Source organism: Dromaius novaehollandiae, chromosome 10 (genome assembly GCF_036370855.1).
Source record: "Dromaius novaehollandiae isolate bDroNov1 chromosome 10, bDroNov1.hap1, whole genome shotgun sequence".
Classification (NCBI taxonomy): domain Eukaryota; kingdom Metazoa; phylum Chordata; class Aves; order Casuariiformes; family Dromaiidae; genus Dromaius; species Dromaius novaehollandiae.
In genome coordinates, this window is record NC_088107.1 from 8,273,756 (window position 1) to 8,288,706 (window position 14,951).

At 43.6% G+C, this 14,951-nt stretch overlaps 1 protein-coding gene across 1 annotated transcript in view; it reads left to right on the top strand.

The window, feature by feature from the left end:
* Window positions 1–1,240: 1,240 nt before the first annotated feature.
* AGBL1 (AGBL carboxypeptidase 1) overlaps window positions 1,241–14,951 on the top strand; it is a 296,895-nt gene continuing 283,184 nt past the window's right edge. Inside the window, exon 1 of the mRNA XM_064517224.1 lies at window positions 1,241–1,365. Within this exon, the coding sequence (XP_064373294.1) occupies window positions 1,315–1,365 (51 nt within the window). The 5' untranslated portion in view covers window positions 1,241–1,314. The remainder of the gene's footprint in view (window positions 1,366–14,951) is intronic.

A 14,951-nucleotide genomic window follows, 5' to 3' on the forward strand; every position in this document is an offset into this window, starting at 1 on the left:
GAATAATGCACATACTTGAGAATTAAGAAACTGAAATTAATGTCCCTAAGTTGGAAAGATAAAATCCAATCTTCGTCTTTTGCTTATCAAGCAATTATTTCCACTGTCAGCCTACAGACTGTCCTGGAGTGATCTCTCTCTGGACCAGAAATGCCATTCTGGCATTAAGAAAGCTGAACTGAAGTCACTACATCCCTGAAAAAATGTTTGCGTTGGACTAATTAACATCTTTGCATTGAAAAAATTCACTGGAAAATCCTCATCTAGCCCTCAGCTCAACATCTACCTGCTGCTTCTCGTTTATTAAGTCCTTTGATATCATTCAGATGAAGCTAAATGCATACTCTGTGCCCTCCTAGGAATTTAATCTGCAACTAGAATTGTACTACAGGGCAGATGGGCTATCAGGAAGGAAGTTAGGCTCTGGGTTATGAAAGTCACATAAAGAAATGGGTATATGAATCACTGCAACAGCCCCTGAAGCAAACTATCCCCCAAACAGCACCAGGGGATTGCCTTGCATAAGCAGACGGTGAGGCAAGCAGGTCTCCGGTGCTTTGCTTTGCTCCCTGGCCTTTCCAGCGCAGCAGTGGAGATGCCTCTCGGCGTGTGCTCAGAGCCCCGGTTTGCATCATGAGGTGCTGCCTGCGGCTTTTGTGGCTGCGATGCCGCAGAAGCGACAGGGCCGGCAAGCTGAAAAGCATCAGCGAGCCTTGGCGAGTCCGCTCCACCTGTACCCCATTGCACGTGTATCTTCCGTTCGTTGTCAGCACTCGTTAAGGCTGAGGGCGTCTTTCCTGCTCGCTCTCCCTTCGCCGTGTCTCCGATTTCACTGGAATGGAGTCAAGCAGAGACGAGTCCACGCGGGGTCTGGAACGGATCAGCAGGTCAGCTGGGAATGCCTGTCAGGCAGCCAGTGCACTCCCTCCCTTCTCCCTGGCTTTCTTTGAGGTTTGTAGCTCTTCTGCTTTCTTGTTGCTATTGCCACCCTCCCCACACTCCCCCTGCCGCACATCAAGCACCCAGACCTTTCCTGAGCACTTTACTTAATCCCCAGGATTCTTTATATAGGAATTAATCTTCTCGTCACAGTGGGAGAGCTCGGAGGGAGGGGGTACATTTATCTCTCCCGCTGAGGTCTAGAGTTGCATTGCTGTGATTATTGGTGGTAGCAGTGTGCATGTGTCTGGGGATCTGTGTTTAGCTTCTTCATTTCTTAAACGGCACAGGGGCAGCAGCAAGGCAAGCTGGCAGCTTTGCTTTCTAGCTGCATTGTGTCTGCTGCTAGAAAAGGGAGTTTGAGTGGGGAGCAGCATGGCAGAACAAGAAGCCAGTGGCTTGCAAGTCCTTCTCTCCACCCTCCAGGTAAGAACAGCTTGAACTAATGAGAGAGGCGCTTGGGCTTGTTTTCCTCTTTAATTCACCAGCAGCAACTTGTTGGGCTGAGGTTGTTCGCACGAGCTTCCTGCTGACTTGTCTCTGAAAGCATCAGAGTGCAGGAGTCCTGACCTGCACCTCCTACCCTAAAAAGCCTTTACGAAATGAAGTTTCACTATTCAGAGACAAACGCTGGCAATTACTGCTACGCATCAATCACTGAGCCCAGTCTGAGGGCAGAGTCTCAGCTCCAGAGACCGCGCTGCGTTCAGCAGGGGAGCGAGGGAGGTGCGAGGAATAGCCTGCTTTGCAATGAATGGGAGCTGACAGTGCTGCGGGCTGCGAGTTAGGCGAGCTGTCGCAATGCACAGCATTACGCCGAGGGCTACGGGGAACGAATAAACAAATCTGTCTGGAGGCAGCAAGTTCCTCCCTGTCAAATTGTCTTTACCATGACTCCTAAGCACTCAGAGGGAAGTGACAAAAACCCCTGAAGGTGAGATCGGCGAGGTGCTGGCGTTGCGTGTACTCAGTATACGCTCCCACGGAGCAGAGGAAAGGGAACTGTCCTGGTCCGGGACCATACTTCTGCTATGGGAGGAAGGAGAGGTATCTCTTCTCATGTCTGTAGGCGGTCTCCTCGGTTCTGTTTTCCGCCACGGTGGATGCGCTCCTCCAGGTCTCGCAGGATAAGATGTCTAAGCTGAGGCATGAGCTACTCTGTGAAATGGGGTGTGTGTTTCGGGAGGGGAACTTGTGCTTTCATGAGCTGTCATTTTGTCATGAGGGGTAAGTGGGAATTGCTTTGCCAAGAGCAGCTGCTTGCGCAAAAGCAGCTGTTAAAGAAATACAGAAAAATCCCACTCATCCCTATTTTTCAGGGTGCCCTGACTCCCAGCACATGCAGCTATACTGAAGTGGGTCAGAGCCTAATAGACACAAATTTCAGGTAGTGTTCAGTACTGCACGGAGAGTTTCACATCCAAGGCAGTAGCATCCTTTAACTACTGTTAGTGTCTGCCAGAACCTCACATTACCAGAAGCCAAAAGAGACAGAGTATCAGGGACAGGCTGTGTAAAACAGACTTAGCCTCCTGGATCAGCCCAAGGATTTATGTCTCCCAGCCCTGGGTCTCTGAAGACATCTGTGACCAGCGACAAGTGTTTAGAAAACGCTATAAAACCCCATGATACGTAATTGGCTTCTAAAGTATAGTTGTGTGGGCTGATCAGCCTTGACATTTTTATCCAAGCTTATATAACTGTCAACAACTTTTATTTCTTGTATCATTGTCAAACCCTGGTTTGTATTCCATGACACCCTGCAGCAGTGAGTTCTGCAAGTAAACTGGCATACTGGGGAAAATCATTTTACCATCCCTTTTCTTGGCAGTGTAACTTGCCTGTCCCTATGTTCTTGCAGCTTATTTCATGCATATTTTGTACTAGATTGTGTCTTTGCTACATCCAAGTTACTGTCCTCCCCCTATTACTTTGGCTAATTGAGAAATGAGTGTACATTTCTTCCATTTTTTCTTATTTTCTCTAACATTAATAGTCCTGATGCTCTCTCTGCATAATCTGGGAACACAGCTGGACAAGGCCCAGGATTAAACTGGGAGCTGTAGCTTAAGATCAGGTATAAATCCCTTGTTACAAGTCTTGGGTCTAAAAATTCTGTATTTCTTTGCAGAAGACCAATAGGCTTTCTTATGACATCCTCAATATGATACGGAGTTTTGGGTGCTAGTGGACAGTAGAGTAAGTCATTGATGACAATTACAACTCTGGTATGTTCTGATTCCCTGCTTGTCCCACCTCCAGCCAAAATATTACCAGCACGACTCTGCAATGCCATCACCTAACTCCGCTCCAAAAATCTGGTGATAAAAAAGATGTTTACTTCAACTTGAAATTGTTAGAAAATACTGGCCTGGGAAATAACAACTTTTATTGATGTTTGAATTTGCTGGTAACAACTCTCCACACTTTGTTATTTTCTGCAATAGTTGCCCAAAACATAGTTGCTTTGTTTTTGTGTCTTGCTGAATTGTCAGTGCTGGTTCATGCAATTTTATTGGGCAGGAAGAACATCTCTGCTGCATATATCAGACTATCTTGCAAGATACTGTTGTGTATTTTCCATCTATTTTAACACACAAGATTGCTTTGTGCACCGAAAGCTTTCAGCTGCGGAATAAGGGAACACTTAGCCACCAAGCCAGCCTTTATGAACTTCAGTGTAAAAGCATCCTTTCTCCTTCAATCACCCACTGAAGGATAGATTTCCCCCTTGGTTCCAAGCACTGGCACAGATTATTATTCTCAGTTTGAAGGATGTCCCTACCTGAGATAAACTCTATCACCCTCAGCCCAAGGAAATGATCCGCCCCATCTTCTCCCTGCGTAGACCCTTTTACATCTAATCTTACAACTTGACTTTGGTAAACATGTTGTCATTCCGACCGAAAACCTGAGCAACTTGCACTTTGTAACAGAGTTCCTACTCCTGTTGAGGGAAGAAACATATTTTGTTTCTGAGTTCTTCAAAACTGTTCCCAGTGCGACGAGGGAGCATGATTCTCCAAAGACAGCTCAAGCCCGTGAAAGCGCAACGTATTAGAGATGTTCAAAAAGTGACACGGTGAAAAGCAAAAACTGCTTCAAAGTGCATCTGCATTTTGTCACCAAAATGTCACTGCAGGGAAGATACAACATTTCAGATCTCTAAGTAAAAAGTGCTTCACTGCTTACAAGGTGCAGCTTTAAAATGTGAATTTCAGATATAAGAAAAACCTTTCCCTGCCTCACAGGTTTTGTGTCAGCATTGCACAGACAAGCTCTTATGAGTTTACTCTAGTTTCTCATCTTGCTTTTAAACCTGTTACCTCCTTCTTTGTTCTCTCTTCTTGACTCTCCCCATCCGAAGTGCTCCTACAACTATCAACTCCTGTTCCTCTTGCTTGGATGGTGTTACTCCGTTCTGTCCCTGTCTCTTACTACATTACATCCTACCTCCTCAACTCATGCCCACCTGGGCTCTGTCTTCACACACAGACAGTGCAGTACCTATTCCAAGCCTGGGGTTGGTTAGCACTCTTCACCCTACCCTCTGGCCACAGCATGGCAAACTACACATCCTTCCCATCTGCAGTTTGTGACTGGGGAAAAAAAATCTGACATCCTATTTTACAGGCAGCCTCCCTAATGCCAAATCCTAGAGAGATTTGGGATTAGATCCCTCTTTTATTTTAATGCCAGAAGGAGTTCTCTGGGCATTAGTTAAAGAAGTTATTAGTAGCTAAGCAGAACAATAGAAAATTGAAGCCATTTTCTTGCCGATATGATGTCCCAGACTGTTGAATCACTTGAGATTTTAGAGAGTCCTAGTTTCTGCTCCCGGTAGTGCTGGCCCTCATCTCACTCCATCCTTTAACTGGCTAGCTAAATAAGGAGCAGTTCTTCCGCAGCTTTCTCTCTGCTTTCTTCTTCACTTCTTAGACCCAGGCACGAGCTTGGCTACCACTGAGAACGTCTCCTTACTCCATGGCAGCATATGTTGTGTTGTCTGAGGAGTCCCACATTTCCTGCTGGCTCTCAGCATGGTGTTCACATGCTTCTCAAAGCCACATCCCCTGTGCGCATATGCTGCTAACCTGGCAACCCTTGGGGCTGTTGGCAGATCTTTGGCTCAAACTTTGTCCTACTGTGTTGGACTGTGAAGGTTCCCAAATGCTATGGTTCAAAAGTAAAGAGGTGAAAATCTTACATATCAATGGAGGACAGGGTTTGTGTGAATGGCTTCCTGTCTGAATGACCGTGGGGCCAGCAGGGAGCAGATACAGGATCCCCTGTTTGCTAACTTAAATCTCTCTGCTCCCTTTTGCTGGCTCTAGGGTTGTTTTGCTGGCTGGCTGACAGGGCGGTTCTATTGTTATCCTAAAGTCAAGTGGGAAGATATCTGCGCTGCTCTAGTGACAATGAACATAAATGCATTTTAGAAAATGCTTTTGTCTCCTCTGCATCCTTGCACTTATCCTGTCAGCAGAATCCCTGTCATGGGATTCCTGGATTTGGGCAAAATAGATGCAGAATCCTGAGAAATGCTGAGAAAGCAGAATGCCCACTGGCTTGGACAGCAGGTGAAGGAGTTCAGAGCATGGAACTCTGTTTTTGGAAGGCAGCCTGGTGGGCAGTGGAATACACTTAGAGGTAAGAAAAACCAAAACTCAGTACCAGATGGCCACTTTTACGAGGTTCATTAACTGAGTTTTATTGAGATTGTCATATCTAAAGTGAACAGCAGACTGCACTTAGTGTTCTCTCATTTTTTTTACAAAAATATTCTAGCCTTGCAGCGCCTAAAATAAGTGCAACTAGCTCAATGAGATACTTGGGTTTCAGGGGACAACCCATCAGCTGGAAACGCTGGATGCTCCAGCAACTCTTTCCTTTCTCTGTTGCCTATGCCTCTTAAGCTGCTTATGTCCACTTTCTGGTTTAACTGTGGAAGAAAAGGAATAGTTTTTTGCAGACAACCCTATGGAGATAGTCCAGACCCTCCCACCCCCACCTGTCAGGGTCACCACTTGTTCTTCCCACCTCAACTGTCATCTTGTCCCTGTCCAAAGAGAACTTAAAGATAATCCAGAGCTCATCCCTACAATTCCTGGTTCATTACCACAGGGCAGGGCTAAGCAACAGGAGGCCTTGCATCTATTTTGAGGAAAGGAGGCTAGCATCTGTACATTAGCCCCAAATTCCTGCCAGGCTGTGGGAGAAATATTGAGATTTGGCATGCTTGCAGATCAGTGCAGAACACTAAAGGCCCTAGGAGAAATCTGAGGCACGTTCTGGAATCTGTTGAAACCCTTCCACCGGCTGAACCGGGACCAGCATTTCGCTCTGTCCCCAGGCTGGCCGCAGCTGTTGTCTGAGCGTGCTGGCAGAGCCCCTGGAAATGCCTCCTCTTGGGCTATCCAGAGTTTCCTGCAGCGACATCAATGAGGATGCAGAGCCTTGGAGGGCAAAAACCACCCAGAGAAGGATCAGAGCAGCAACAACTACAGGGGGGCTGAGCAAGAGTATGTTGTATTATAGCCCTGGAAAGTCATTTCCTCGAGACTGCCTGCTTCCCTTGCTGGAGAAACGTGAAGGTGTATGGCAAAAGAGACAGAGGAAAGAGTAAGAGGCAGGATAGCCTCGTTGTTAAATCAGCTGAATGCAGGTCTGGAGGAACAGATTATAACCCTCTGCATCTGAGTTAATCATGTGTAAAATGCAGCTAGTAATCCCACCTTGCCTCACGCAGGTGTTTGAGAAGATCAGGCCATGAATGTTTGTAAAAGAAATCTGTGGTGGTGACACAGGAAAAAATCCAGGAGTGAATTAATAATTCTCTTTCAGTGCAGGGCTTGTATGCTGCACAATAAATAATGCACGGAGCCATATGCTAAATGATGAGGACAAAAAGCTATAGGGGGTGAGTTTCCAGGCAGCAGGCACCATTCATTAGGAAGCAGGGGTTTTGTGGAATAAAACAAGTTATCATGTAATTAAAAAAAATGCAGCTGCTCCAGGGGACAAAATGAAACTACATGAACACTTTAAAACTGGTGCTTCCTAGCTGTTGAGTGCCTGACTTTGCACTGTTTAACTTACACTGTGTGGATGTAATATAGTATTACATTAGACCATATCAAACAGCTTTATATTGTATAGTTTATGGACAACTGTGCAACATTATGGACACAAGCACACACACATACATATATATATAAAAACTACATTATGTAAGAAGGCATATGCATTCAGTTAAAATACTTTTCACATACAGTATAAAAATATATTCAAATGCATCTGCTTATCTATTCAAAAGCCAAGAACAATTATTGGAATCTATCTACCTTACATAGGTGTTTTGTTTACCTAAAGATATCTTTATGTATCACATCAACAGTATTTTTATGTCAATGGAAAATTTCAGCCTTCTCTTTTTCTTGGGCTTCAATAGTTTCACTCTACAAAATATCTGAAAGGAGATGTTTTCACACAAAGAGGCATTTGCTTGAATAGATTTATAGTGCTTGGGTTTCTTTATATAACATAATCTTATTTGCAGTATATTATGCTGTATTTTGTTGTAATGGTTTAGACATCCTTTCAACATATTTTTCTGTCCAATGCATTGGTCCTGTCCTTTTGGCTTTATCTATAATGGGAAAAAATGTCTGTGGTAGAAAACATGTTCATGGACATTGTTGACTTAAAGCTCACTACATGACATTTAACAGAGAGTGCAAGGAAGTTGGTTGTATTTAAAAATGTGCAAGCTGATAATGGTTAACTTCAGGAGTCTTTTCTAACACCAGCAGAAAGGTTCAGTGATGTATGTTAATAGGAAGAAAAACATTTCCAAAATATATTGAGAATTTAAAAGATAGGTAGGGATTTCATGTCACTAATCTGGAATAGCAGGATTGAAAATTGTTCCTGGAGCTGTTGCTATCACAGGGACACTGCCACTGTGTGAGTATTATTGCTTGCACCAGGACAGGCAACGCAGCATTTGTCATCATTGTACCTGCGAAGACATACATTTATGCTTCTGAGGGAAGTGCAGGCAAAAGCTCATCTTTCTGCAGGACTCCAGGAGGAGTGTGCAAAGTCGAAGGGAAGTGCAGAGCTAAGGTGCTGTTTAACAGAAACAGCTGATGGAGCGAGCCAGGCTCTTGGGGAGATGTGGTCCTTTTCTGTGTACCTAAGAGTTGATGTACAGAGGCTGGAGAATCTCAGACTTCCATGCTCCTTTGAAAGCCCTAAATCAACACACATATTATGTGCCTACACATGTCATTGGGCTCTGCCAGACTCCAGCCCTATGACTACATTCTTCTCACCAGACCAGGATATAAAATAATTGCCTATTGCCTTTCTCTGTTCTTTTAATAAGCACTTGTCTCACAGATAGTCTATTTGCACCTGTTTGCCTACAGGGCCTGAGGGGCTATAGAATAGAAGTGTCGATCCATGGGCCGAAGCTGTCCCGCATGCCAGGCTCTGTGCTCATCTCTGAAGGAAAGGACGAGGGGCTGCGATTCTCGGGCAGAGCAGGCTGATTTCTGTCCTCAGAGACTACGGGGCTAGGCTGAGCCAGGAAAGTGATGGTACGCACTCCTTGGGAGGAATCTACAGCCTTCTCCACGGTGACCCAGAAAAGCCCAAGGCAATCTCACCAAACAATCTCCCTTCTCTTCATTAAGAAAACCAAGTTTTCTGCAGAGAGTGGGGAATGAGTGTTACGGAAATCATAGGGCATGTATCATACAAGTGTACGTACAGATGTTCAGCTCAGTTGACATACTGGTTGGTCAGCAGTGCCTGCTATATATGCATCAGAGTGCATTGCTATGCTGCAATTTCAGAAGACATGGTTTAATTGGAGATGGCCTTCAGTCAAGAACATGGATACAAAATATCCTCAAATATTTGTGGATAATATTTATTTTCATCAAAAAAAGCTTTTTATATCGTTTCGTGAAAAGCTGACCCAAAGATACTTTTATTATTTGTGTGCAGATTCACATCTTCCAGAATTGTGTAACCTTTTGCATTTTCATATAGAGAAAACAATTTATCTTAGCATATTTTAGGAAATGAAAGTCTCATGTGATGAGGAATGTCCCTTAAAATACTGGAAAGATGGTCATTCTCCTCCACAGGTCAGTGAAAAAACACCCGGTTCGTATCCATGACTTAGTAGTTCCTGTTGATCTGTGGCTTTTTTAAATTGAGTGGAGACCTACTATACTAGAAGGAAATTAAGGTTTGAGAAGTCAATAATTTGTCATTGATTTCATAATCAGATGTCTTCTAGAGAGGGCAAAGAAACATAGTAGAGACCCTTCTGCCCACCAGCACTATCAAGCTACACAGAAGAGAATGAGTGTGTTAGATGTCCTATTGATTGGTAGAATAACATCTGCTTGACAAGAAATTCTCTGGGCAAAGTGAAGCCTACATCCCTTAGGGGTTTAGAGAACAAGGCATTTTTTTTTTCTTCTCATGGTCTTTTCTCCAGAAAGAACACAGCCCAGTGTTTCAGAAGGTGCCGTAGGTTGAAGTGGAATTAATGAGAATAGCAAAACTTTTATGATGATTCTTATTAAAAAATTGAGTAATGCTGACAAGGAAGAGTCCTGCGGGAGAAATAACTACTCTACCAAAGAATCTTGGCTTTTTTTCCCCATTCAACAAGGGATGCTTTAAAAGCAAAGCGTGTATTTTTCTGACAGACTAGAGCCATGGAGGCACCACAGCACTGTGTTTCACTGCAGTCAGCTACTGAGAAATCTTTTGCGCACATTAATTGTCAGTGCAATTTAGAGGCACAGGCTTCCCATTGGGCCCAATGTGAATTTGGTTCCTGCAGTAAATGGAGACAGATTCTTCTCCTCTGGACCCATCTGCTCCACCACAGTGCTCTGTTACCTATTCCTTTCCTTTCGACAGAGAGAATGATGGTGCACTGATGCCTAAAGCAGGAGTCCCGCGCTTTATTCACAGGACTGTTACAAATTTTCTCTTTATCGAACTCATTTAATGTCTGTACCTACAGATTTCTCCATTTGGACAGTAAATGGAGATAAAACTCAGCTGCCAAGTTTGGGCAAAGGGAGTCTTAGTTCAAATTGTTTCCTTAATCACAGGGTGGAGCAAATTTCTCCATGAGCACACCATGCTCATGAAACCTGGGTGAAATCAGTACAATTCTGTCGTTCTTCTTTAAACTGTTTTTAACGGGATTCCTTCTGGAAGGCCAAAGCGGTAGATTTACAGTGAAGATAAAGTTGTCCTTCCATTTTGTTCAGGATTAACCTGGCAAACAGGCCTGTGACAGGGAGAGACAGAGAGAGAAAGAGATCCTTCCATAAGCAGTTTGCTTGGCATACTGAATGCCCACCTGTCTGCACTGCAAAGGAGGGGAGGAGGGAGAATGGCCCACCTGACCTTTCCCTACGATTAAAATGTTCATCTGGTGAAGTCAGAGGAACAAACTGAGCTGCCTCTTTCAACCCTCCATTTTTCCAGGAATAAATCAGGACCATCCACATGGAGACAGCTTCTGAAGGGGCTCAGAGAAAGAAGCACTATTGTCCTGATTTATCTGACCTCCTTTTTGGGAAAGCCCCCACACTTCAGTGGCCCTTTGCCCCATGCTAAAATTCTCAAAGTGGGAGAGAGAGCTTGAGATGCCAAACAAGAAAGAGAATACGTGGCTGGTGCTGTATTTCTTTGAGGATCTCCCTTCCAATAGAGCTTCAGTCATTTGATCTCCCCATAATGCAAAGGGAATTCAAGGGGACAGCTGGAAGCAGAGATGCATTAAAGTGACTTGCCCTCTGAGAGGAAGACCATGCTTATTAGTGGTTTGTTCCGAAAGCTCCCACGGCAGTGGCTCTATCTCAGTGACTGCAAACTCTGGACGGTTTTATCAAAAAGGTAGTTGTTGGAATGGCTGGCTGATCAAACAGATGGAAATGTTCCTAACTGAGTTATCTTGCTTACGCCCCAGAAAAACCTGTGGAGCACTGTTACACCAACAGGTCTCCTTGACAACATGCTCAGGGTATTCCCTGAAGAATTCACCTTTCTCCCAGAGATCAGCTCACCGTCCAATCAAGACTGCTTTGCTCAGTCCTCTGGGAGACATGGGTGGGACTGTGAAGAGCTCAGAGGTCTCCTTCCCCATTGTTGTGCCAGCAGAAGAGTAGTAAGTGGCTCCTGCCAAAGGTCCCCTTGTTTCACAAGTCATATGCCATCACATATTCAGCATGCTCCCATGTGAGAGTGTCTCAGGAGAGACTCTGAATGGGGCTGTTTCTGCAGCCTCTTCTTTGGCCATGATTCCTCACAAAGGGCTGTCCCCGCAGCTGACCGTCTGCCTCAGTCTCAGGCACGCTCACGGTGTAGGAGCATGTGCCAGCCCTCACGGCACTCAGTTCAGTGAACTCCATATGGGATCTCAGAAGAGAGAAGCTAAATGTGGAGGATGGCACATCAATGGACACGGTGCTCTTTGCCTTTTGGATCAGCACGCACTGGGCCAATGCTATCCCTCAGACTCCCGTGGGCAAAGCAAGTGCTGAACTTCGCTCAGCTACAGAAGCACCACCATCTTGCTGCACAGAGAAAAGCCAGTAAGAGTAAGAGCTCTCCTTCATCTCCCCCTCTGCAATGTCCCTGACCCACATCAGCCTAGATCGCAGCTCGGGAGCATCAGAAAGGACAGCAAACTTGTATTTTTAAATTTAACTCCTGTCACGTTTTCCTAGAGCACAAACGAGGCAGTGAGCTCATTCACAGAGCTAGTAAAATGCCTTTTACCTGGACTGACCAGTACACGGCTTCCAAATGCTTTTGAACTATTGAACTGATACAACAGGGCCGAATAAAGCCCCAAACATGCCCTTCTTTAACACGGTAACACTGGCTTATTGTTGCTGGGTGCCTTGTGCACACTTTAGACTAAAGATAATAAAAAGCTTTGCTGCCTTCTGGATGGAAAGTGACATACCCCAGTCATATCTTTTAAAAACTTGGCAGCCTTTTCAGAGAGCTAAGGCTTTGCTTTTAAAAGACTGCTGTTAAAATCTAGACAGATAGGTCTCATCAATGCAGTTAGACAGCTGTTCTGCTTTACATTACTAGTAATAATACTTGGAATCGTTAAGAATTTCAAAACAGAGTTTGCTATTCATTATGGATGCCATGTTTCGTTTGCTGCTTGATTTTTCACTTAGGCTGGATAGGAAAAATAGGTTCATCATTTTCCCTTTCAGGTTCCATCTCCTAAGAAAATAACCCATGGCTAACAATAGTTATTAGCTATTTGTCTCCAGTACCCATACCTCAATCATCATTATTAAGTGTTGATTGATTAAAAGCATTTTCATTGCTGTTCCAGAAAGCACTTCTGAAAGGGGGGTAGATTGACACATAAGGACACTTATCTCAGCAAGAGAAAGGACCGGCGTCAGTCTAAACCAGAATGTACCTTATAGTGTTTCTTTCTTCAGCCTGTACAGGTCGATGTCAGACTAATGTGTAACAAATGGGAGTGTCAGCACTAGAATATAGAGAGAAGCCCAAATTGAATGCAGCATTATCCAGGGAAGAGGTAGGGCAGACGGGGAGTGCACGTGGGGACTCCTGTGGCTTTATCTTGCTTAGCCTGAGCAGGAACATCATAGAGAAGGCTGGACTTGCAGCATCTTCATTATGGCTATTTATTTCCACCTGCACGTGCTCGCATTTGCGGTGGTATGACGAAACCTGCTCTCAGCTCAAAATCTATGGTTTTATTAACAAGCAAATACATCTGGAAATTTTCCAAAGATCTTCAGGACTCACTTGGACTTAGACAAATGCCATTGTTTGAAAAAACTTTCTTAATTCACAAATCCACTTCTTCTTTGAAAGACACAGTGTTCTCTGGAGTTACCTCCATAGTCTCGTGAACAAAGATTGTAGCATGTTTCATGTTGCTCTTTTATCATTAGCAGAGGAAAGAGAACAACAGCTGAATGGAAAAACTGGATCCCTCCCTGTTAAGTTTGGGTCACAGGTATGCTAAGTAGCTGTAACAGAGCAGCATTTGAATGAAACATAATATTTTAAAATATTTCAGTAATGGCTAAAGGAATAAAAAGTATAGGAACAAATCCAAGAAACACCAATAAATAGTAGGTGTTAACATGCATATAGAGATCTTCGTGCAAGAAGAGTTAATGCTATACAAAAAATTACTAAGAGAGTGTGAAAGACATATGCTAAGATAATTTTGGCATTAGAATAAAAATAGATTGAAAAAAAGGAAAAAGGTGAACGATATAACATTAAATTCAGTCAAAATCTTTAGGTATCATAGGCAACTCATTGTGAAATAAGAGGTGAAACTTAAAAGAATTTTCTGCAGTACTAATTACAGAAAGAACATTAAAAATGTTCAAAGGAAAGTCTAAAAACCCTTTGCAGAATATTGGGTGTTTTGATTTATCTGAAAGTTTCCTGATTCCTTTAACACTTCCAATTTGACAGAAGCATTTTAAGGTTATATAATAATGTGTTTTACCACCAGTTCTACATAATAAAGTAATTGCTCCATTAGAGATGCATTAGCGAGAGGAGGAAGTGACACAAAGGAACTTTGTATCAGGAGGAACTTTTGCACAAGGGCAATTCTTTTTTTTGAGAAGATAAAGAGAATTTTGGCATGAAAAAAGAAAGAAAGAAAAAAGCAATTTACTTTACCAAAGGGATACAAGAAATTGCAGTCTATCAGGGCATAATTGCTGCAGATAGCTTGATCTGAACACATTTTACTAGTGTGACAGCCTGTGGCACAGACATGATGAACAACCGTGCTTCTGAAATTAGGTGAAATGCCTTGCAGTCTTTGTGACACAGTGGCTAAAATTCACTCCTTCAAGACTGGTCAGGTTATGGTCTATGTGTCTCTTAATTCCTGTATTATTATTATTATTATTCCCGAGTTACATGTTGCATCTCTCTTGTCCAGGCCTTGGGCACAAGTGAATATCACTCTTCATAAACAGGGCTAGAACCCCCTGACGCTGAGTAGTGTTTTTTCTCCCAAGTGTGCCATTTAGGACTCCTTGCAGGGGATGGTCCTTTTCTGCTGCACATACTTCTGGAAAGCTGGCAAGAGAAGATTGCTCTCCTGGGAGGAAATATTTGAAACCCCCATAAATGAAATAGAAGTAAGCACATGACTGAGAGCTGTAATACCTTTGTGCAGAAAGCCTTTCTACTTCATTTTATTGGAATAGATATCTGGGCTCTGCCCCTGGCTTTGCCATTGATTCACTTCAATCTTGCTTTTACTTTCCCACCAGGAAAATAAAGCACAATGAATCTCCTTGATGGAGGATGGGGTGGGGCAGGTCTTAATTAATTTGTGAAGAAATTTGTAATCCTGTGATGAAAGGTGGTATGTTAGTGCAATTTATTGCATTAAACATAGTAAGATTCCTTGGCACAGATGATTTCCACCATGTTATTCACAAAGTTATTTTGGCTAGAGATCAGCTCAGGCCAAACTGTTGCATCTTAACACCTTCAGTGTTTTGAAGACATTCAAATCTAAATTTGATCTTTGCCCAGATCTGCCTTGGAGCAGTTCAGTGCCACAGAGTCTAGCACTCCATCCTTCCAGAACAAGCCCTAAAGCTCAATGAATGGAAGCAAATCCCTCTGAAATAACATGAAGAATTCTGCTTTCAGGCACTACTTCTGCCCAGTCACCTGGACAAGTTCCATCCATCGTGAACTGTATGTAGTCACCATACCTAGAAGTGATCTGGCGTGTTATTGAAAAGAGTTGCAGGTTATCACACACAAGTGCAATCAAGGATATGAAAAATCATAGTTTCAGGTTACTAGAGGCCATGAAAAAAGTCACACACCACACTGCAGCAGGCCAGAGAGAGGGAAGGCTTTTTATCACTATTTGCTATATTCCCTAGTATAAAATCCACAGCTGTTGCTTTGGG